The sequence below is a fragment of the Nelumbo nucifera genome, chromosome 1, assembly GCF_055504915.1.
Source record: "Nelumbo nucifera cultivar China Antique chromosome 1, China Antique-T2T, whole genome shotgun sequence".
In the NCBI taxonomy this organism is placed as follows: Eukaryota; Viridiplantae; Streptophyta; class Magnoliopsida; order Proteales; family Nelumbonaceae; genus Nelumbo; species Nelumbo nucifera.
The window spans coordinates 212,826,002-212,848,803 of record NC_142649.1 but is presented as its reverse complement, the minus strand read 5'-3'; the positions used below and the strand labels follow the sequence as shown (position 1 = coordinate 212,848,803).

The 22,802-nt window shown below is 44.6% G+C and overlaps 2 protein-coding genes across 4 annotated transcripts; one reads left to right on the top strand and one right to left on the bottom strand.

Annotated features, from left to right (window-relative positions):
- Window positions 1-2,809: 2,809 nt before the first annotated feature.
- Window positions 2,810-22,074, bottom strand: LOC104604775 (protein IQ-DOMAIN 21). 3 transcript variants are annotated; one of them, XM_010269286.3, is made up of 6 exons: window positions 7,355-7,506; window positions 6,765-7,245; window positions 6,487-6,606; window positions 4,672-4,968; window positions 4,138-4,539; window positions 2,810-3,904 (listed from the first exon to the last, which is right to left on the bottom strand). In XM_010269286.3, the coding sequence occupies exons 3-6, from the start codon at window positions 6,559-6,561 to the stop codon at window positions 3,341-3,343; spliced, it is 1,338 nt and encodes a 445-aa protein (XP_010267588.1). In that variant the 5' UTR covers window positions 6,562-6,606; window positions 6,765-7,245; window positions 7,355-7,506; the 3' UTR covers window positions 2,810-3,340. The 3 variants fall into 3 exon arrangements, with proteins under 3 accessions (XP_010267588.1, XP_088752246.1, XP_010267589.1); XM_088896120.1 differs by lacking the exon at window positions 7,355-7,506 and adding an exon at window positions 21,749-22,074 and having other exon boundaries at window positions 6,487-7,245; XM_010269287.3 differs by having other exon boundaries at window positions 6,487-6,570; window positions 6,765-7,422.
- LOC104604826 (uncharacterized) lies at window positions 12,119-12,845 on the top strand. The gene has a single exon (XM_010269372.3). The coding sequence runs from the start codon at window positions 12,411-12,413 to the stop codon at window positions 12,843-12,845; it is 435 nt and encodes a 144-aa protein (XP_010267674.2). The 5' UTR covers window positions 12,119-12,410.
- Window positions 22,075-22,802: the final 728 nt, after the last annotated feature.

Sequence of the window (22,802 nt, the reverse complement as noted above, 5' to 3'; positions counted from 1 at the left end):
CTTTGTGAAAAAAATAAGGTGAAAGCTCATAAAATTGAGAAGTGAAACCAATGCTTGCATCCATCATAAGGGCACATAGATTTGAACATGATGCCACACTGCTGATAAATAGCCCATTTTTATTTCCCTTCTCAATGCGATGTGCAAGCCTTGCAACTGTCACATTTTAGTGATACCTGAAACAAGAAAATTCACAAGCCTTGATTTAAACTACTGGAGGCTTGCATTATCTAAGTGCGAATCAACTAATTCTAGATCCATAGAGAGTGTTGGCTCCTGTAAGTTGAAGAGAGTCAAGGTAGTGTTTGTTAAGGAGAATGGGATTGTTGAGAAGATTGAAAGAAATGAGATTGAAAATATGTCTGACCCAAAAGAAAACTCCGAACTAGACCTGTTTCAGATGTATGAGAATTTCCCAACTGTCTTGTATGAAGGAAATGACCTAAGGATGCAATTCAAAGTAGTGGAACATATACGATACTTGCTGAAAGATGATGAAGAGGGCAGAATTTTTATGGGAACCAATGGATTTGTTGAGGCCCTTGTGCGGTTTTTGGGGTTGGTTGTTCATGAGCATAACGAGAAAGCTGTGGAATTTGGAGTTCGTTATGGCACTTTTCAACCTTGTTGTTGACAATAATAGGTTTGCATTTGTTCAATAGTTTTCTTGTTTTATTCAAATATCTACGTTGGCCCTTATCCATCTCATTACACACACACACACAACATAAAGGCAATTGTGAATTGCACCATATCAATGGTTTTGTGTTTTCTTTGATGTTCTCTGTCATTTTGCTTCCTGGTATATACACTCTATTTTAATGGACTTTAGCAGTAAAATGGATTGAAGAAAATGGGATTTCCAATTATTCCTCTCCCCTCCCCTACTCCTAGTAACTTGTTCTATTATGATAGGGACGAATCTTCTTTGGCTATTAAGATGGACATGACCAAATCCCAGTCCAACCTGTGCAAAAGCTCAGGCTAGGCTTAGTTAGGCTCAAATTGGATACCCAAGCTTCACACATGCTTTTAGGTCAATATGCTTAAGTATCTCTTAACCAAAAAAGACAATGGTTTCATGTTTACCAAATAGATCAATTTCGTTCTAATTTTGTAATCAAACATGAAAATTGTTTTTGTACAACCAAATAGAAATGTGACCTCAAGATCATTTCTTAAACAATGAGCGATTAGAGTAGTTTTCAGTGCTAAAGAAACGTTCTCATTAAACAATTTCTGCAAAATGAAGAAGCCATTCTTCTTAAACAATTAATGTAAGAATACAAAGTTCTTCTTTTAATGGGATGTGTGCATAATTTTTCTCTTCTTGGGGGAAGTAGATGAAATTTCATGTTTCATGTTGTCCATCCCATTTTGCATTTTTTATCATTTTTGTTATTTAACTAACCATTTAAATTGATTTTATTATTTTATTCTATTCATATTCCCCTTTTTTATTTTCTACCTATTTATTATTTTACTTCTATCATTATTTTTCTTATCTTTTGGATTATTGGGTTATTTTGCTCAATTCAGGAAACTAATCACCAAATCTCCATAAACCTTTCCCCAACTTATGTTTAGAGAATTCAATTAATATTGAAAGAAGTTTGGTTGTTCAACAATCCCAACCCTTAACAGTAAATTCATATTCCCCTTATGGTCCATGCATCATCAATAGTTTTAACAAACTACATAATTCTACTATCAACGATCTAAATCATATAGTGAAGGTCATATGTAGCCAAGGGATATCATAAGGAATTGAAGCAAAGCAAGAAGAATATTGCTGATATGGATTACTAGAAATCAACCATTCAAGGGGATATCTGAGGATCCTGGCATCTCCGATTAAAGTCAAAAGCAAGAATGACACCTGTTTGTTGTCGAGAATCACTTCACAATGGGACGCCCAGATCTGTAGCAATGGGATGACAAGTAGCAATCGGATTCTCCTTTTCTTACTATTTCTTAAACTCTTTGATGTATAGTGCTACCAGCAACGAAATTAGTAGCTCTGAAACTGAAATTGATGATTGGGAATCTTGAAACAGGGGACCGCTCTCTTAACCTTCGTGAAGTAGGTTGGTGTCGTGGGGATGAAAGAAAAACCATCGAATAGTTGATTTCAAGCGAGATTACTAGACGAAACAGGTGTGACTATGAAAATAGTAGTGGCTGCTGGATCTAGATTGACAGCGGTAGATGTAGAGGGAGGGAGATAGAGAGAGAGGGAAGAGAATGACAGAAAGAGAAATAGTTTGAGGAGGTCACCGGTGAGTTTTGGAGGAGAGTAGAAGGGGAGAAGCTCTCGGACGGCGAACTTTTTAGGGGCAATTTTGACATTTTGACATTTTTCCATTTTCACCTGACTATGAAAAGGGCATCATTTACCTGTCTATGTAATACCCCGAAAAATAAACTTTCCCCCTTCATTTCACGAAAAACGAATAAAAGAGAACAAAGGCTCATCTCCTTGGTGGATAAGAAAGCCATTTCTTCATGTGTGAGGTAACTTGTAAGCTTCCTCATAACATGACATGGCTTTATTGTCCACCATAGACAAAAAGGAGTTAAAAGTGAACTCCACCTTAGAAGTCAGAACACTGGTCACATAGCTGGCCCATCTCATATTGCAAAATTATAGGGAAAATGGGTTATTTTCTAATAAACGATTCTACAAAGATAATCATCTGCAACGAGCGAGTGGGATTACCATTTATTATGCAGGAGTTCTTATGCAGTAGATTATGGATGAGAGATGTGGTCTTATTATTCATTGGAGGTAATGAAATGATTCAGAGTAATCAAGCACAACATATGAAGGGTCCATTAAGAATACCAGCCCACTCATTGTTCTCAACTCTAATAAGATCCAAATCGAAGCCCATGTACGGTAAGTAGAATACCAGCACTTTATGCAAGTGCCAAGTGCAGCTATTTCCAAGTTTCCAACGTTGCTGAAGAAGAAAAAAGGAGTCTTCACTTTTGACGGAAGAAAACCATCGGCCAGTGGAAAGAATTTCATCACGTCACTCATGTTGTCAGTTGAAGTTGATGATTATTTCAAGTTTCTCCAACAAGCTGATGAGTGATGAAATGAAGGCTCCTAAATCCTTTAGTGCCAGAGTGCCTCAGTACTGAAGTATAGACTACAGAATAGACAGACACTTGCTTATGTTTTTTTCAGGTAAGTAAAGAGACTAAAGACAGACACACTTCTTAAAATGTCGTCAAAGATTGCAAGGTATCACACGATATGACAGAGTTTATTGAATTTTGGAACCACAGCCTATCCATCATCCGCTCCCGAAGTCATGTAAAGGTGGCATCTGGCTCATCGCAATTCAAAACCAGTCGAGTCCGGGCTATAACCCCCGTATCTCTTGAAGGAGTGCATGTGTGCACCATTACCTTTTGGGCTCGGACTCCTTGGTACTTGATAGACTGCGGTTCCACCACCAGAACTCGTGGAGTCGCATGCCGACGCAGATACTGATCCCCTCCTTGTCGATGAATTCCACTGCAACCCAGTTGGGATGCGCTGCTTCACTGAAGCTTGACTTCGCACTTTGGCTTTTGACGACTGGGTCGTTGCCATGTAACTAGGCACACCATCAAAGCCCGTCTGTCGATGTTGCTGCCGGGTCGGGTAATAAGTGGCTGGGTCAGATCGCGGTGGTGTTACCGTGTCCATCTCGACCGTCTTCTCGGACATGTCATCTGTGTTAATGAGAGTAACATGGGAGCTCTCTAGTGTGGACAAATGCTGTGTGTTCCATGGCTGTGATGCCATCCAACGCTCTAGCCAGTTCCACCCCCATTGTGGATTTTCAATCTCCTTAGAATACAAGCCAGCGTTGTTAGCATTTGGTTCTGACTGCAAGAGATGATGTTGTTGCTGTCCAGTCCATGCCAAAGAAAAGAACAATGTAATGGTTCGTTTTGATGTATGTGATATGATGACAAGGAAAACAAGGTTATTTTCAGATTGAGCCATGGGGATTGGTCGATTGAAACAGAGACAGAGATGGCTTATAAATTACGGATTCGATGTATGGCGTGCATTCGAAAAGTTATAGATGGTTGAATGATTGATCAACCAACAAATTAAAAAGGAACTAACAAACAAACCTGGTAGGTAAAAGCGTAAGCAAGGGCTCTCTCTCTCCTGATCATGGCATCATGTTTCCGCTGAGAGTTCTCCTTGGTAGCCTCCAAGCTTTGCTGCCTTCCATCCCAGTTCTCCATTGTAAAATTCTTGGGTTGCAGGCTCTTCGTCCCTGGAATTTCTTCTTCCTGGAGGCCCAACCCAAGTCCTCGTCGCCGTTGATTTCGTGGTGGTGGTTGTTCCTCAACCCTTTTTTCGAGCTTTTCATGGGCCAATTGGAGTCGGCGTGCCCTTACTCTCGCTTGCACACGCACCAAGGCTTGCATGCACCGCATGGTCATCTGGGCCTGTTTGCGGACATTATGACCTCGCACTAAGGCCTGCAGCCTCACTAGCCCCTTCAACGCGCGCAACGCTCGCCGGGCCTACATAGTACATACATACAAATTGTGAATTAATGCCCTTTATTTTATACTTGCTTTGGCTTCACGTCCAGGCCATAAAGGCCAAGATGGGTTTGTGGTTGTGGGAGGTGACCGGGGGGAGACATCACTTACAAGGTATCCTCTATAATAGGATTGTATGAGGGTGGCAGCCCTTTCCTCCTTGGAGTGACGACCGTAACCGGCCAACCGTACAACTTTGGCAGCAGCTTGAGCTGCTGCAACTGCAGCCTCGGCCGCTGCAGCGGTGGCCACAGCAACTGCAATTGCATGATTCCTATCTTCAGCGATGGGAGACTGCGCTATGCTTTCATCGTTGGTACCGTCAGCGGAAGTTTCAGCCGGGAAGTTTTCAAAAGACATAGTATCTGGCAACGCTGTCTCATGTTTCCAGTTGTTCACATTTTCCTTCTGGAAAAAAAAAAGTATAAACCAAGCTTATTATGTTGGTAATATGAGAAAAACAAAAAAGGTCAGTTCCGTCAGATTGCGATAAGAAATTTAATTCGTCCAAGTTCATCCACACTGGAGTATGATGGGGAAGTAACATAATCAGGCACATGAGGAAGATGAATGAAGAAAGAAGACCGACAGTGTGAGAAAGCAAGAGTCACGAGCCAGCATGTTGGACTATTTATGTCGTGAACCAGACCGTGTAGCTTGGCGATGATGAATAAGACGACGACGGATCGCATTCATCGGGGACCATGTAATAATTCTCTACCATTGTAGTCCCCCCGATTTAACGGGTTACTGGTGCGAGTTTCGCTGGCATTGACAGTTTCTGTTAGCAGTTAGTTCGCCCAGTTGAACAATCACATCCCTCATCCAGATCGATCGAGAGAGAAGAGTCCATTTATCTACCCATTGGACGTTGATCCGAAATCATAGTCGTCGTCGTCATCACCATCTAAACCTTTTTTTAAAGGGTCGGCTACATGAATACTGTTTCTAAACCTTTTAAAAGGTTTTCACCAGCGACGTCGACCACGATTAATTTACATGGTACATCTGAATACTGTATACAAGTCTAATCTCCTAGTGACATGAAGCCTGAACAAATTTTGAGGGTGGTCCATTCAGACTTCAGAGCACGCGATTCCATGTCAACAGCTCTGATCTGCCACGAGGCCATCCATTTGGCCACGTCAGACCGTGGATGACACAATTATTATTGCTCAACTCCAACGTCCAAACCGTCCAGTTTCCTCTATAGTTTTTCAATGTTTTTTTTTTTCTTTTCTTTTCCCAATGTTGTATATGTTTCCCCGTGAGTTCATTTTGTCAGGATTCAGGAATTAGGATGTTGACAAGGCGTTTTTTGTCAATTTCACTTGGAAAATGGAATCACATATTCCTGTCAATCCAAAGTGCACTGAGACAGAAATATCCATTGTAGGAAAAATGGCCACTTGGCGCTGTGGAGTCACTCACACAAAAGGGTCCCAATTGATGTAAATCATCAATTCTTCTATAAGAAAAACAGGTCCCAAATTAGTCTATAATCTCTCTCTCTCTCTCTCTCTCTTATTATAACTCATCAATACTTTAAAAAAAGAAAACTCACTCATGGTAATCAACTCCAACCAAAACACAATTGCATGGTAAAAACTATTTAGAAAACAAATGATGAGTATTAACACGATGATCCAATGTAGCAAAACTTAACCTTCCTAACGATTCCAAAGAAACACGTATCATAAAAAATCAACAATAGTTAGATTTGTAAATACAATACAGAAATTAATTAATGCTAATTAATAAATGAATTGCCATAGCCTCAACAAACATGGAATTCCAAATAAATATAAAATGAACGATTTTTAATTTCTAATTTCCATAATAATGCAAATAATAACTAAAAATAGATCTGCTTACTTAAGTTTTCTCTATGCCCAAGCTACGCCTATTTTGTATGATTAAAATTACCTTCTTGTCCAAATCTTTGGAAGATGATCTGAATACTTTCTTCACCGTCGTGATCCAACTTCCCTTCTTCCCCATTTCCTCCGACTACGAAATCAAGAACAGGTTTCTCCCTCAGATTATCTGCACCAATGATTCATATAACAGAATTTGCCAACAGAGAGCAAGAAAGGCCACCCCTGTCTCTGTGTCCTCCAAACTTGTTGGTAATTTATAACTAGCTATAACGTAAACCCAAGAAATAAAGTTGAAACTTAAAACAAGCGATCCAACCAACAAACCTCAATATCATAATCTATAAATCCACACAGAACTTGTTGCTGATCGTTTCATTTGTAACTTCAAACCTTCCTCCTTCACAGGCACTCAGGCAGTGAAAAGAGAGATAGAAATGCTGGAGAAGTATAGATACTTGGGAGGAATTCCAGTTTCGATGCAAGCCCTCAGAGTTGGACAGTCCGGACCGTCCACCATTACGATCAGAAAACAAATTAAGAGACAGAGACTGCAGAGAGGCAGAGAAGAGAAACGGGGGGTAGTAGTAACTGCAAACAGCAAAGCCGCGCGGTCGCTCTTTTTATTTATCGCTCCCACGGGGGGTACTTTAAACTCATGCCACGCACAGTTGGCTCTGTCCTCTAACCGTGTGACACGTGTAATTCGAGCTCCTCTCGGCTTCCGGCATTGTGTTCGAGCCGGGCTTACGAGGTAGGCTCTTCGCAGACATGCTTTCTTCCAACATCGATACAACTGAACAATAAACTGCAATCATAAGGAAATCATAAACCGAAATGCCTTAGTTACATGCACAATCCTATATCATATTGATTTTATAATTCCAATTAATCTTTGTAAGAACAAGTACGTATACTTTCTTCTTCAAGAGGGGTATTGAATCAGTAAATAAACCCCAAAAAACTAATAAATATCCTTGAGAGGTGCGCTTGAACTCTAAATTCACCAAACAAATAAGAAACAAAACAGCAGGTACATCAAGTTGAGTATAATCAATTTCTTTAAGCGGTGTCATCACAACATCCATGCCTTATCTTAACTATATGCAATCAACTTCATAAATCCTCTTTTGTTAATAATCCATTCTATTTAATAATATATCTATTACTGTTAAATTATGAATATACAAATCATTTATTACTACTTTTACCAGTGTCTTTCTTTGGTTTATAACTTGTAATAAACCACTTATTCTAATTATCGTCATGGAATATCGGTTGTTGTAACAAATCACTTATAGCCCCTGGTCAATTTCTTGGAGCCGTCTAGTCAAGGTCATCAAGCACCACCACATAAAATATGCCTTTCCTGGTTTATAACTTAAGGATTAAATGCTTAACCTGGAACCAATGTCTATGATCCAACGGCTATAAAGGGCTCTAGGTTCTTCTTTCGGTACAAAGAGGGAAAAAGATGGTTTAATTAGGTAGGATATGCAATTTCAAGGCTTTAATGCCTTGTATTCAAAGCGAAAATGAAGGATGAAACAGATGCATTTGGAGGGAGATGAGTCAAGTTTCTGGTGTCTATTGATGGGAATTGGTGACAATCTCTTTTCTTTGTATTTAGTCCAATATCCACCACCTTTGCTTGTCTAACACATTAAGGATAGGATAACTAAGCTGGGCCCAATTTATTATCCAATTATAAAAATCAACTCAAACAAAAGACAAAAAAAAAAATCAAACAAAACCAAGCATTGCCCTTTTCCCAAACGGGTACCAAGCATTTTCCCTGCATGCATGCAGATAGATACTTAGATAGTGTAAAACCAGAGCATTTTTGGTTTCTCCTTTCTTGATTTTATTTACTTAGAATGCCAAAATATATACAGTCGAGATCCTACGTTTACAAGGATAAGATGTATTGAAAACTCCTGATTCAATTACAATAGAGACTCCTAATTCAATTATTAATTGTAATCCTAACACCCCCCCTCAAATTGGAGCATGCAGATTGTGAATGCCCAACTTGCGGAGAAAGTACTCAAATTCTTTGCGACCTAGTGCCTTTGTAAAAATGTCATCCAGTTGAACGGTAATCGACACATAAGCAGAACGTATGTAACCATTTTGAATCTCATCCCGTACAAAATGACAATCAACTTCAATATGTTCCGTACGCTCATGAAACACTGGGTTTGCTGTAATATGCAAGGCTACCTGACTATCACAATATAAACGCTTTGGGTTTGAATGCGTAACTCCAAGAGCCAAAAACAATCCCTTCAGCCATTTTAATTCACATGTGGCCGTGGCCATAGACTGATACTCTGCTTCCACTGAAGAACGAGCCACAGTGTCATGTTTCTTAGTTTTCCAGGAAATCAGCGATTTCCCAATCATAACAAACCACCCAGACAGAGAACATCGGGACAAAGGACAGCTCGCCCAGTCTGAATCACACCATGCATATAACTGCAAGTCACAATCTGAACGCAAGAGAATTCCTTGACCAGGATTTCCTTTCAAGTAGTGCACCACTCGCAATGCAGCCTCCCAATGTCTTTCTTGCGGCTGCTGCATGAATTGAGACAGAACATGCACACAATAAGACAACTCTGGACCCGTTGCTGAGAGATAAATAAGCCTCCCCACCAAGCGTCTGTATCGCTCAGGATTAGATAAGAGGGGCCCATCTGTCAAGGCGAGATTATGGTTCTGCTCCAGAGGAAAAGGAGCAGGTTTTCCACCAAATAATCCAACTTCAGCGATAATATCCAGAGCATACTTTCGTTGAGACAGAAAAATTCCTGTTGAGTTTCGGGCAACTTCAATGCCCAAAAAGTATTTCAATGGTCCCAAGTCTTTCATATGGAAACAGTCACTCAAATATTTCTTGAATACTTGAATTGCCATATGATCATTACCTGACACGATAATGTCGTCCACATACACGAGGACAAGCATATGTACCATGTCTCGACGAAAGGTGAATAGGGAGTAATCTGAACCTGATTGCTGAAACCCATATGTCTTCAAGGCTGAGGTTAATTTAGCAAACCAACACCTCGGCGCTTGTTTATCTGACACACCATACCTGGTTTATTTGACTGAAAACCAGGAGGCATTCGTATGTAGACTTCCTCATGAAGGTCACCGTGCAAGAATGCGTTATGTACGTCCATTTGATGAAGCTCCCAATTTCTAGTTGCTGCGACTGCAAGAAAGGTACGGACAGTAACCATTTTTGCAACTGGGGCAAAAGTTTCTTTATAATCAATTCCCTCAATCTGCTTATTCCCAAAGATCACGAGACGGTCTTTGTATCTTTCCACTGTCCCATCAGCGTTGTACTTGAATCGATATACCCATTTGCATCCTATGGCTCGTTTTCCAGACGGCAAAGGCTCTACGGTCCATGTCTGATTATTCTCAAGTGCCTGTATTTCTTTCTGCATTGCATCCCTCCATTTTTTATCCTTCACGGCCCCAACAAAAGAAGTAGGTTCAACTCCTGCAGTAATAGCTGCCAAGAAAGCACGATGTCGACGAGAAAAATTGTTACAATTCACATAGTTATCTATGAGATAAGGACTACCTGTAGAACGTGATTGACCGAGTGAGCTTGAAAGGGGACGCAGAGAGGGACTTAAACGCTGTGTGGTGTGAAGCACATAGTCTCTTAACCTTGTGGACTGTTGTTTTTGCCGATGCCCACGCCCCAAATGAGAATCAGAGTGCTGCTATTGCTCAACATTGCCACCCCCCGTGATGTCAGGACTGTCTTCGCTTGCATTTTCTGCGGTGACGTCAAAAGAATGCATGGGTTCACTAGCATTGGCATTTGGGTCTACGTGGGTTCCTTCTTCTACACTGACTCATTCTTCTGCGAGTTCACCTCGCTGGTTAATCTCCATCTCGCCATTTGCTAGTCCAGGTGAATAAGTGGATGTTACCAACACCTCATCTATCCCACTTATTCCACAATCTTGTGCCTTGTTCGACTGTGCATCATCTTTGTGTGCATACGGGAATTCATGCTCAAAGAAAGTAACATCTCTGGAAACAAAGAATATGTCGGACTCTAAATCATACAAGCTCCATCCTTTCTTCCTAAAAGGATACCCGACAAAAACACACCGTTTGCTTCGACTGACAAATTTATCCCCTCCATGACCATGATTGTGCACATATGCTAAGCAACCAAAGACTCGCACATTATCATAATAAGGAGGTCGCCCAAATAACATTTCATAGGGAGTCTTTCCCTTTAACAGAATGGACGGTGTCCGATTGATCAAATAGCATGCGGTCAGGACGCATTCCCCCCAAAAATCAATAGGCAAGCTGGCTTGAAAGCGCAAAGCTTGGGCAACATTGAGTATGTGGCGGTGTTTGCGTTCAACCCTCTCGTTTTGTTGAGAGGTCCCGACATAAGTGGTTTGATGAATAATACCACTTTCAGCAAAAAAACTAGCCAAGCATACAAACTCAATCCCATTATCAGTACGGATCACCTTTACAGGTTTGTTAAATTGCCTTTGAACCATAGCAAAAAAAATTCGAAGAACTTGTCCCACTTCCGTCTTATCAACCAGAAGATAAATCCAAACGCCTCTAGAAAAATCGTCTACTATGGTCAAAAAATAATGAGCACCACAAGAAGCTGCAGTTCTATAAGGACCCCACAAATCACAATGAATTAACTCAAAAATATCGGATGCTTTATTATTACTAGAAACAAACTCTTCTCGACATTGTTTAGCTCGGAAGCAAGCATCACAACCCTTAATACTGTCATCATTATTATTCTTAGTACTAATAAAAGGCAGCAACTTAACAATTCTATAAGAAGGATGCCCTAACCTTTGATGCCAAATATCACATGTCCTGCTCTCTGTAGTCTTCATTGCTCTTGTTGATGCAATGCTTCGGAAATAATAGAGTCCCTCTCGCTGCTCACCCGCTCCAATCAACATCCTCGTAGTGCGGTCCTGTATCACACATAATTTATTAGTGAATTGGACAATACTATTTGATTCCTCAATCAATTGCGATACAGAAAATAAGTTGCAATTCAAACTAGGCACATATAAAACACTAGTCAGTTTCAGATGATCGTCTAGTGCAACTTTGCCTTCTTTCTCTGCTATTGTCGCTTTCCCGTCTGGTAGCCCGACAGAGCACGGAATGACATTCTTTATGTCTCTCATCGACTGGAGGCTTCCTGTCATATAATGAGAGGCCCCTGTGTCTATTATCCATTCTGACAGTTTTTGCTTACCACTTAGTCATTGACTCCCCTCTTTCTATGTGTTCAAAAGCTTGAGCAACATGTTCCACTGCTCACTACTCAGTCCATTTAATCCAGTCTTGGTTGGATCAATTGATTCTCCTTGAGACGCATTACCTTGCGTAGAGGCTTTGGCTGTGTTGGCCTTGACTTGACCGTCACGACCTTTTGCCCCTACTTCTTTTTCTTTGTTTTCAGTCATGCTGACTATTGTGTCTAAAAACCCACAATCGGCGGCAGAATCACCACAAAAGACAGAGAACTAATCTCTGGATCTCCCTAAAGCCTGCCGTAGAATTTCGACTCGCCGGAAACCTGTTAAAGAGAATGAACCCCCAAGTTCTCTACCCTTACCTAGTGAGGCGAAAATCCAAACTTACCTGGTTTCCACTGACTTTGCGGGTGACAGCCGGTCAAGCATCTTCAATGCCAATGTTGGAATTGCCCTGAATGATATCTTTGTTAAGCTCGTTTCTTGGTGTGCGAGTGTGTAAGCAATGCCCCGATGTCTGAGATGCGGTGTAGAGAATCAGAAAACTCAAGAAACTCCAAGTAATCGATTCATTCCAATTTTCTAATCGAGAAGAAATAAATCAAAGATCAAAGAAGAGGTAAACTAGCAGCATAAGAGAGAAGCGATCGATCAATTTTCAGAAGGAGAACAGAAAATAGGGGAGATGTTTTTCTTCTTCGTCGGAGGCGTAGAGCAACAAGTGAGCAAGGTGCTCAAGGCCGGAGCGGGGCTCTGTATCAACTGCGGTTCGGAAGCGGATTTAGTAGAATATGAGAAGGTCCTCAAGATGTTCTTCGTTCCTGTGTGGCGGTGGCCTGGTAAAGAGCAAGCAATGTACTGCAACAACTGTTCGCTCATGTTCCCTCAATCCTTCTCTCTCCCTCCGCTTCTCGGCTCGGATTCTCCCCCATCGCTCCCTGATGTTCTTCGCTGCCACTCCTGCGCTCGCGTCATTGAACCCAAGTTCAGCTTCTGCCCCTTCTGCGGTTTGGCTCTGATACCATGTAAAAGCAGAGCATTTCTGGTTTCTCCTTCCTTGATTTTATTTACTCAGAATGCCGAAATATATACAATCGAGATCCTACGTTTACAAGGATAAGAAGATGTACAAGGATAAGATGTATCAGAGACTCCTAATTCAATTACAACAGAGACTCCTAATTCAATTACTAATTGTAATCCTAACAGATAGGTATTTGCCTATCTGGACGCATAGAGGCATGTCAACAAATTACAAATCCTTGTGTTTAGACAATATGACCGGTGGCATGCGAGCTTCGTAGCCAAAGGGGTGGCTTTAGCGAAACTTATGCCGGGAAGCTTTTGTGGTGCGAAGATGCTTCGTGTTGCGGTAGTAGTTGGCTTCTACTTACCTCGTTGGATTGGAATCATAATATCGGTAAGTTCCATACTTCCATCCTCCTGTTTTAAGAAGCTTACCTTGTTGTGGGCCTATCTTGCAGTAAGCCATAGCTGTTCTAACTTATCTAGTCTAGTACTCTGGTCCTCCCTCTAGAGTCTAGACTCTACACAAGTTTAGCCAGTGGACCACCCATATGGGGTGCAGACGTGCAGTAGCAAAAGCCGTTCTGATTCTCAAATTATTTGGTTCGATGGAATTGAGTGAATTCCTTGTGCTGTGACAGCTGAGGAAATCGGATTCAGGCAGCCCTGTGAATTAATAACGCCCTCCACTTTTACTCAATTCTAGGCATTGTCACTAGTGGGCCTTGAAGCCCATTCACTATGGACTAGCTAGCAGCCACTACCTCTTAAAAGGCCTCATTCGTTTTCCGGTATTTAACGAGGGGTAAGTTGGTCAATAGGTAAGTTGACCATAAATCTTGCTCGGGATTTTCTACTCACTTCTCCTACCGACTTTCTACCCCCATAAATTGGAGTCATACATCTCTCTTATGAATTGAGAGATGTGTGGCTGCAATCATGGCGGATAGAGAGGGAATAGGAAAAGTGAGTACAAAATTTGGGCTCACAATATTGACCACGAATCCTAAGTAAACATACTTACATGCGTAAATAAAAACAAGGGTTAAGTACAATGCAGCTGAATGCAGAATTCTGAATTACAATCCCCTATATTCTATTAATAGCCCCTCCACCCTATAAATCGCATTCTGCCTGTGAATTTGGCATTAATTCGAAGTCAGGATTCATCCCCTGTATAATGAAGCTAAAAATAAATGAGGCCTATAAACTAAGGCGCTTCAACTTAGGTAATCATTGGACACATAGATGGACTACCAGAAATATTCGCATTAACATTATAGTTGCATAAGCAACAAAACAAACTGGCTGAATAATAGATATATAGATTATAAGTTTCATTACTAACTGTGGTCTTTTTAAAGTTTATACATGATTTATTGTATTATCTTAATGAATATATAGATCCCAACCACTTACTAAGTAATCACGACATATGAAAATAAAAAAATAGGCGAGAGAGAGAGAAAGAGAGAAGAAGAAGAAGAAGAAATAAATAAAAAGGTGGAGAAAAGGAAAGAGGACCTAACCCAATCACAATGGCTCTCTTTTTTGGTTAGTAAGCTCTAACTAGATGGTGCTTATCACCAAATCAGTAACTATCTCGTTATTAAAAGTTTAAAACTTCGAAAGTTCACAAGTTATATTGTGTTTTACCACCAATTTGATGGTGTTGATGCTGCACAATTTGGGCACTCCTAACTGGCTGAGAGTTGGTTCCTAGCTGTGACAGACGGCATCTGAGAGGATGAAGAAAGTGAAGGGTTCTCGGGGAGCTCTCCCAAAGGGAACACTTCGATGGCTAAGTTAGAACTCTGGAGAAATCTCGCGGGAAAAACAGAGAGTAAGAGTGCTGAGAGTGCTACCTTCAATACCTTCGCTTCGTGAGGATTGGGATCCTTTTATACCGGAGCTAGGTCACATCAGGCATGACCGCCATTGCCCTAGTCGTTGCTGCCAGGGCAGGTGTGGCAGGTGCAGGTTGCTGCTACAGGCTGCTATTGCAAGGTACGGACTCGATAGGTGTGCCATGCTTTTCAGAGACGGCAAGCAGAACGCCGCCTGGCAAGGGATCAGAGCCCTGCCACCAGATCCGGCAGGTACGGATGTCAGGCAGGCACGGATGTCAAGCAGATCTCCCTGCAGCCTACCGAGCTATTGTACGCCGAACCACCTGGGGCAGGTTTGCCTTGCATCGAGGTGCCGAGGTACGCTGAGGTGCCTGTACTAGAGGCGGACCTTAAGCAAGTTCGAATAGGAGTCTCGACGGCGCAGCCCCGAGGCATTTCTCCCTCAAGACACAGCCAAAAATTGGGGTGCTCCCTTCTTAGGAAGGGAGAGCTTGGGGCCCCTTAGGAGGAGCTCGGGTCTCAAGGGGAGCTCGGGCCCTGAGAGGAGTTCGGGATCTCCCACACTTGGTGGGAGTCAAGGGTGGTCGGGCGCTAGTCCCCGGCGAGTCGCTTAACCCGCCAAGTGGCCAATGTTGGACTCAGCGGGTCCCTCCCGTCGAGTCACGGTTGTGCTGTTAGGCTGAGCTGTTCGTCGAGCCAGGTCACGCACACGTGCCCCTGTGCTACGAGGTCGGGCCAAATCACCCCTTCAATTGCCCTCCACTCCCCGTGCTGGGGGTGCTGACCTAGCGCGGGGAGTTCACGATGCGCCGGGTGGATTTGGCCTGGCACTTATGCCACCCTGTCGGGCAACCTGTTGGCCAGACCGGTCTGGCGCTCGGTTAACTCGGAAGGAAAAACCCGGGCCGCGTACAACTCACGCGCGAACGTCACACGATCTGGACTTCGCGGACGGCAAAAAACGCGCTAAACTGATTTCACCTCGAGAGTCTCGCAGCCGGTTTTCTTGAGAACCGTCAGATTGCTTCAATCTTGACCGTTGGTGCGCAGGCCTAGCGGCTATAAATAGTGGGGGGGGGGCCCTGGTCATTTTCTTCCGCCACTAAGTATCCTTCGTCTAGCTTGAGCTCGCGTCTGGAGTCTTTAGCTCGGGTCATCTAACTCGTCCAGTTCTAGTTCGGTTGCGTTTTTCTCGGTGAGTCCCCAAGCCTCCCTTTCTCCTTTTTCAGTTCATTTCATTCAATGTCTAGCGAGGACAGTCTCTTAAACGAGCCCGAGGTAGGAGCCTCGGGTCAGGGTGACTCCGTTGTTGCCCAGCCTTCCCACGAGTCTCGGGTGACCTCGGGTAGGCTGGTGTCCACCTCCCACCGAGATCGGGTGCCAGATCAGTTCGGTCCATCTACTATGACGCTGGAGAGACTTCAGCACCTCATCCAGCACTTCAACCTGCCTCAGGAATACTCGTATAGTCTTCCTTCCGGCAACTTCCCTTGGGAGCACGGTCTGGATGAGATCGTGATCTTTAGGGAGCAACTCGTCGGCAGGCTTCGTCTCCCTCTTCACCCCCTTATCCCCGAGGTGTTGAGATGCTTTAACGTCATGTTGGACCAGCTCCATCCAAACTCTATTCGAAACGTGGTCGGGACTATCTCCCTTTGTTTCGAATACAACCTTCCCTTAGATATAGATATTGATGTAACCGTTTCTGCTCACGTACCAATTTTTGTGATGTATCAATTTTTTTTTTGGCTAAGTACCTCGTCATTTGACCTGCTCCCAGGTGGCCTGTGACTCAAAGGATGATGGAGCCCCCTGGTGGCGAACTGCCTGGTGATGAGCTACTTGGTGGCGAACTGCCTGGCTTGGTGGCGAGCTCCCTAGAGGAGAACTACTTGGTGACGAGCTCCCTGGTGGAGAACTGCCTGGTGACGAGCTCCCTGGTGGAGATCTACTTGGTGACGAGCTCCCTGGTGGAGAATTACCTGGTGACGAGCTCCTTGGTGGAGAACTGCCTGGTGACGATCTCCCTGGTGGAGAGCTACTTGGTGACGTGCTCCCTGGTGGAGAGCTACTTGGTGACGAGCTCCCTGGTGGAGAACTTCCTGGTGACGAGCTCCCTGGTGGAGAGCTACATGGTAACGAGCTCCCTGGTGGAGAACTGCTTGGTGACGTGACGAGCTCCCTAGTGGAGAGCTACTTGGTGACGAGCTCTCTGGTGGAGAACTGCCTGGTGACGAGCTCCTTGGTGGAGAGAAATGAGAGAGCTAGAGAGCAGGGATTACCTCCATTTTTCCATTCCCTCCCCCTTGGCTTTGGGGGTCGGAGTCCTTATATAGTGGTGCCCAGTCACATCAGGCGTAACCGCCACTGCCCAAGCCACTATTGACAGGACTGAGGTGACAGGTGCAGGCTGCTGCTGTAGGGTACAGACTCGTCAGGCATGCCATGCTTTTCAGAGACGGCAGGCACGACGCCGCCTAGCAAGAGATGTGGGGGCTGCCACCAGATCTGTCAGGTACGGTTGTCAGGCAGGAGATCTTCCTGCGATACGCCAAACTACTCTTCTGTACCGAGCTACCCTACAAGTGGCGAGCTGCCCGGGGGAGCTATGCCGAGCTCCTTGGGCTATGCCGAGTTGCTTGTGGCAAGCTCTGCCAAGCTGCCTGGATCCTTGGCGAGCTCTTTGGTGAGCTACTGAGCTCCTTGGTGAGCTACCGAGCTCCTTGGTGAGCTACCGAGCTCCTTGGTGAGTTACCGAGCTCGTGGGGTATGCATGCTGAGTTTATTGGTGGCGTCTTATGGGTTGCCAGGTCGGGTCGTGTGCCAGGCTGATCCAGGTCGGCTAGGTCGGCCAGGTCGGATCATGTGTCGGGCTGATCCAGGTCGGCTAGGTCGGCCAGGTCAGATCATGTGCCAGGCTAATCCAGGTCGGCCAGGTCGTGCAGGCCACGCCAGGCCGCGCAAGCCGCGTAGGCAGCGCCAGGCCGCACGTAGGCCGCGCCAGGCCGGTGCCCGGGTGTGACACCAACTTGGTAAGTTGTTGCCTGGGTGTCGCCTAGTTGTCACGAGGTGCCACATGTCACAATTTCACTGGAGGGCCAAATCTGCCCTCATCAGATATCCTTTGTTCTATTTTGTCAATAAAGAAGAGCGCCTTAGGCGTTCTCCCCGAGCGCAGGCGCACAGGTGGGCGTTATCCCCTGATGCACTACATCAGGTCTTCGAACTGACCTTGGCTGGCCACCGGAGGGAGGATGGTGGGTTCAACAAAGGTTGTTCCAATGGTAGAGTAATGGAACGGTCACGGGTGCCACCGTCGGGGGCACATTCAGACTAGGTACCCCGTCCACGGAGAGGGGGATGGTGAACTGCCTGATGCAGATGGTGGGTAGCTGGAGTTGTTCCTCTGGGGTGTTTCGGCATCCGGAGTTGCTGGAGGAAGCCATGGTGATGATGAGTTCTTTGAGGGAAGTTTCACAGAAGTTAGAGGAAGGCCTTTTGAAGCGTTCTCACAGATGGCGCCAAATGATGCTGCACAATCTAGGCACTCCTACCTGGCTGAGAGTTGGCTCCTAACTATGACGGACGACACCTAAGAGGATGAAGAAAGTGAAGGGTTCCCGGGGAGCTCTCCCGGCGGGAACACTCTTATAGCTAAGTTAGAACTCTAGAGAAATCTCAAGGGGAAAACAGAGAGTAAGAGTGCTGAGAGTGCTACCTTCAATACCTTCGCTTCGTGAGGGTTGGGGTCCTTTTATACCGGAGCTCGGTCACATCAGGCATAACCGCCACTGCCCTAGCCGTTGCTACCAGGGCAGGTGTGGCAGGTGCAGGTTGCTGCTACAGGCTGCTATTGCAAGGTACGAACTCGACAGGTGTGCCATGCTTTTTCAGATACGGCAAGTAGAACGCCGCCTGGCAAGCAGAACGCCGCTTGGCAAGGGATCAGAGCCCTGCCACCAGATCCGGCAGGTACGGATGTCAGGCAGGCACGGATGTCAAGCAGATCTCCCTGCAGCCTACCGAGCTATTGTACGCCGAACCACCTGGGGCAGGTTTGCCTTGCACCGAGGTGCCGAGGTACGCCGAGGTGCCTGTACTGGAGGCGGGCCTTAAGCAAGTTCGAACAGGAGTCTCGACGGCGCTGCCCCGAGGCGTTTCTCCCTCGAGACACAGCCAAAAACCGGGGTGCTCCCTTCTTAGGAAGGGAGAGCTCGAGGCCCCTTAGGAAGAGCTCGGGTCTCAAGGGGAGCTCGGGCCCTGAGAGGAGTTCGGGATCTCCCACACTTGGTGGGAGTCAAGGTTGGTCGGGCACTAGTCCCCGGCAAGTCGCTTAACCTGTCGAGTGGCCAATGTTGGACTCGACGAGTCCCTCCCGTCGAGTCATGGTTGTGCTGTTAGGCTGAGTTGTTCGTCGAGCCAGGTCACACACACGTGTCCCTGTGCTACGAGGTCGGGCCAAATCACTACGAGATCGGGCCAAATCACCCACGATCAGGTGTCATTCCAACTCGTCATGGATCCAGACCCAAACAATGGGCTCGAATCTACTACCCACGAGCTGTTTGACATCTCTACCCACGAGACATTACACATTATCATATATGGAGAGATTCCCATTGAGAATACCTTTCTTATCATACATGGGGGAGATGTTCCCAATACATGGTGGTGGTGCTCTATGAGAAGGCATGTGGGAACAATTTGTGGGGAGTAGATAACGCAACTTCAAGTGTTTTTAATCAGTCCCCATATTTGAAACATGTATTCAACTTATTGGAAATAGGAAGGGCATGAACTCCCAAGTATCAAGTCCCAATCACCATGCTTCGTGTTCAGACTTCATTCAAGATACTGAGATTTGCTGGATAAATTATAAATATCTGAATTCCAAACGTAAAATTTCAAGAGAAGTTAGCTCGCATGTAGGGAATTTGGTAAGGGGTATAATTCCATTCAACGGAGAGATGAGTGCGTAGTGCGTTTGTCGCTGTGAGTGTTCGCTAGAGCATAAGTTTCCGGTAACAAAGAAGAAGGCGCTAAGTGTTCGAGGAGACCTGCTAGAGGGCATTTCGCAGGGGGAAGAGTTTAAGGAAATGGAATCGAACCAAGGCGAAAACTCTAATGAAGCAAGGATTTGAGAAAGGCAAAGGAAGGTTGAAGAAAATTGTAAGAAAGTTGTATATGGGAAGGTGATAGCGGACAAACGAATGAATGCTTTCGGTGTTTTACAAAAAGTCAAAAACTTCTGGCCAAACTGCAAATACGAAGTTAAATGGCTAAAAGAAGAAATCCTATGGATTGTGTTCAAGAAAAAGTCAGATTTTGAGTTTTTCTTCACGCAGAAGCCGTGGTGATACAGGGGTACCCTCTAATCCTACAAAAGTGGGAACAAAATCCCATCCCCAGGTCACTTCCTTTCTCAGACCTGCAAATCTTCGTAAGGATAGTGGATGCCCCGATGGAGAAACGATTCTGGTCGTGGGGGGCGAGAATGGTAAGCAATGCAGACCGGCCAATAGTGGAGGAAAATAGGGAAGAGGAAATTGATGAAGACGATCCGCAGTGGGCGTTAGGAAATTGGGATCGTGATGATGATGGATCTGAAAAATGGTATTCTTTCCAATATGAAAGATTACCCATATTTTGCAGACGTTGTGGGATGATCGAACATAGAGAATGCAAATGTGCCAACAAGTCGGAGGAACAGTTCATGGAGCAGTTAATTGGAAGAATGGCTGAACAAACTATAGAATCTCAGGGAGAATGCGGCTATTTTGGAGACTGGTTGAGAGTAAATCCTGAGGAGGACGACTTCAAATTTATTAACAAAGAAGAATCAGTAGAGAGAGGAAGGAAGGTTCCAATAGAGAAACAGAGCCGACCAACGAATGCAGAGAAAAGTGGAGATATGGAGCTGAGTAGGTTTGAACCTAGTGCATCGCCGGAGAGAGTAACAGATAGGCTGAACCAACAAGCAATCAATCTTTCACTGAGGAGAAGACTCTTCCAAGATATGCAGGGGTCGGAGATAAACCAGAATCTAACATTCCATGTAGTGGTCTCACCAGCGGGGAAAGAGTACCGGAGGGTGCGAACCAGAGAAGAAAGTATGGAGGAAGAGGAGAGACGTGGAAGAGTTGAGAGTGACAAGATGCTGACTGATGGAGGCAGATGAGATTGGGGCGGCAATACAAGTCAAGTTCTGGAAGCAAATCAGATTGATATGGAAGAAGGATATGCGAGATATTTGCAAAGAATAAAAAAAGGAAAAAATATAGCATACAATGATGAACCAGCTGACGTGGCTTTTGAATTGGTTTTGGAGAAAAAACGAAAAACGTCAGGTATAGTAATTAAGGAAATCCGAGTAAAAGATCCGATGGATAAAGCAGAAGGTGGATCGAAAGGGAAGCGGGCTAAAGTTAACAAATTGGGAAATTCGGATCGGAGCCAAGTGGAGCAAAGCTTCCTACGACAGAATTTGACTCTGCTTCCAGAGTTTACAGTAGGACAAGAACAGATCAACATGGAAAGCATTCTGAGGCAAGGACTATCCGACAATGAGGTAGATTTTGAGGACATGGATGTGAACATCTGGAAAATGCTCCCGGGAGTTCACTTCATGGCCGATGCTATGGAGTCGCCACACATTAGAAATTAATAGTTGGGAGTGATAGGTCTCTCGATTGAAATTTTATGAAATCACTTAAAATTACGACTCCATACCACTTAGTTAGGACAAGGCTAATTTGGGTAACTCCTCTCTCTTGTCGGTGTGAATACGAGATTTCCCTTTTTCACTTATATTCAAATTGAGAATTCGGGAGCTCCAGTAGTCTAAAAGGACATGGAAGCTTTTCTCCTTCCCTCCAGACCAATGCCTTTTGGATGCAGGGGCTGAGCAAAAGGGTGATTTCTCACTCCTTTTCTATCAAACTCCCACCTTCGGACTCAGTCACTTAGCCTGAAGAATGGAGAAATTACCCGTTAACCTCTCTAACACACAGAAGCATACGGTGATTCTCGTGTTTGAATTGGAATTCAAGATAGAAGACTAAACAAAACTAACAACAAAGAAACAACTACATCTAAATCGTTAAATCCATTTCGTAAGAGTCATAGAGTACGAGGTAATCGGTTTTACCTCTTGTGAGCTTGAATCAAAAACAAAGATGCCGCAATCTCTGTTGAAAGGTGGAATTTAGGTATATGCTTCAGATGGATTTCGAACCAAGAACTGGTGAAGGTCGATGCGCAAACAACATGAGGAAAGTCGCAGAAGGAAGAAAGAGAATTTACTCACCCAGCTAAGAAACGTGAATGCCAAGATATTTCCTAGGTTTTTGATAGAAGAAGGGAGAACCGAGCTCTTGAACAGCGAATCATTGTAGTTCGAACCAATTTCAGAACTCCCCTTCTCTGTGAGCGAACGTTTCTCTCTCAAACCCTCTCTTGTCTCTCGACTCTTCTCTCTTAGAACCCTCTCTCGTGTTTTTCTCTCCTCCTCTCAGAACCCTCTTGATGCATAACTTTTTGGGCTAATACCTCGTCATTCGGTCTACGTGGCCAATGACTCAGAGGCTGAATTGGAGAATTTTGCTGAGCTGGCCAGGCCGAGCTGGGAGTGGACTAGGTGCCTAGCTGACTAGGTAGAGCTGCAGATTAGGTGCCAAGCTGCATATTAAGTGCCAAGCTGACCAGAGGGCCGAGTTGCATATTGGGTGTCGAGCTGACTAGAGGGCCGAGCTACATTGATTGTTGAGCTTCGTAGTTCTTTAAACACCTACAAGGAATCAATGTCAGAGGACTCGGTGTGACTAACCCGGCGAGGTCGCTCCGATGATTATGTTAGTACTCTCATAGTAAATTGCAAGTTGAAAAATCACAAACTATGAGAGTTAGAATGTGCTTACTTGCCCCCCCCCCCCCCTATGCCATTGGGGTTGGTGCCTTTATTAGGCATTGTTTGGCGTGGGCTTCACGCACCGCATCCGAGATTTTCGCGAAGTCTTGTAAGTGGTTCGAGATTCCCAGAGGCAACTGCCATGCACGTTGACCACCCTCCGAAACGTTCGGTACGTGGGCCACCTTCCAAGGATCGTGGGAGTGTTGGGGTATGCATGCCGAATTTGTCAGCGAGCACGTCTCGCAGGTCGCCACCCGGACCTCAATCAGGCCGGCACATCCTCAAGGGAGGT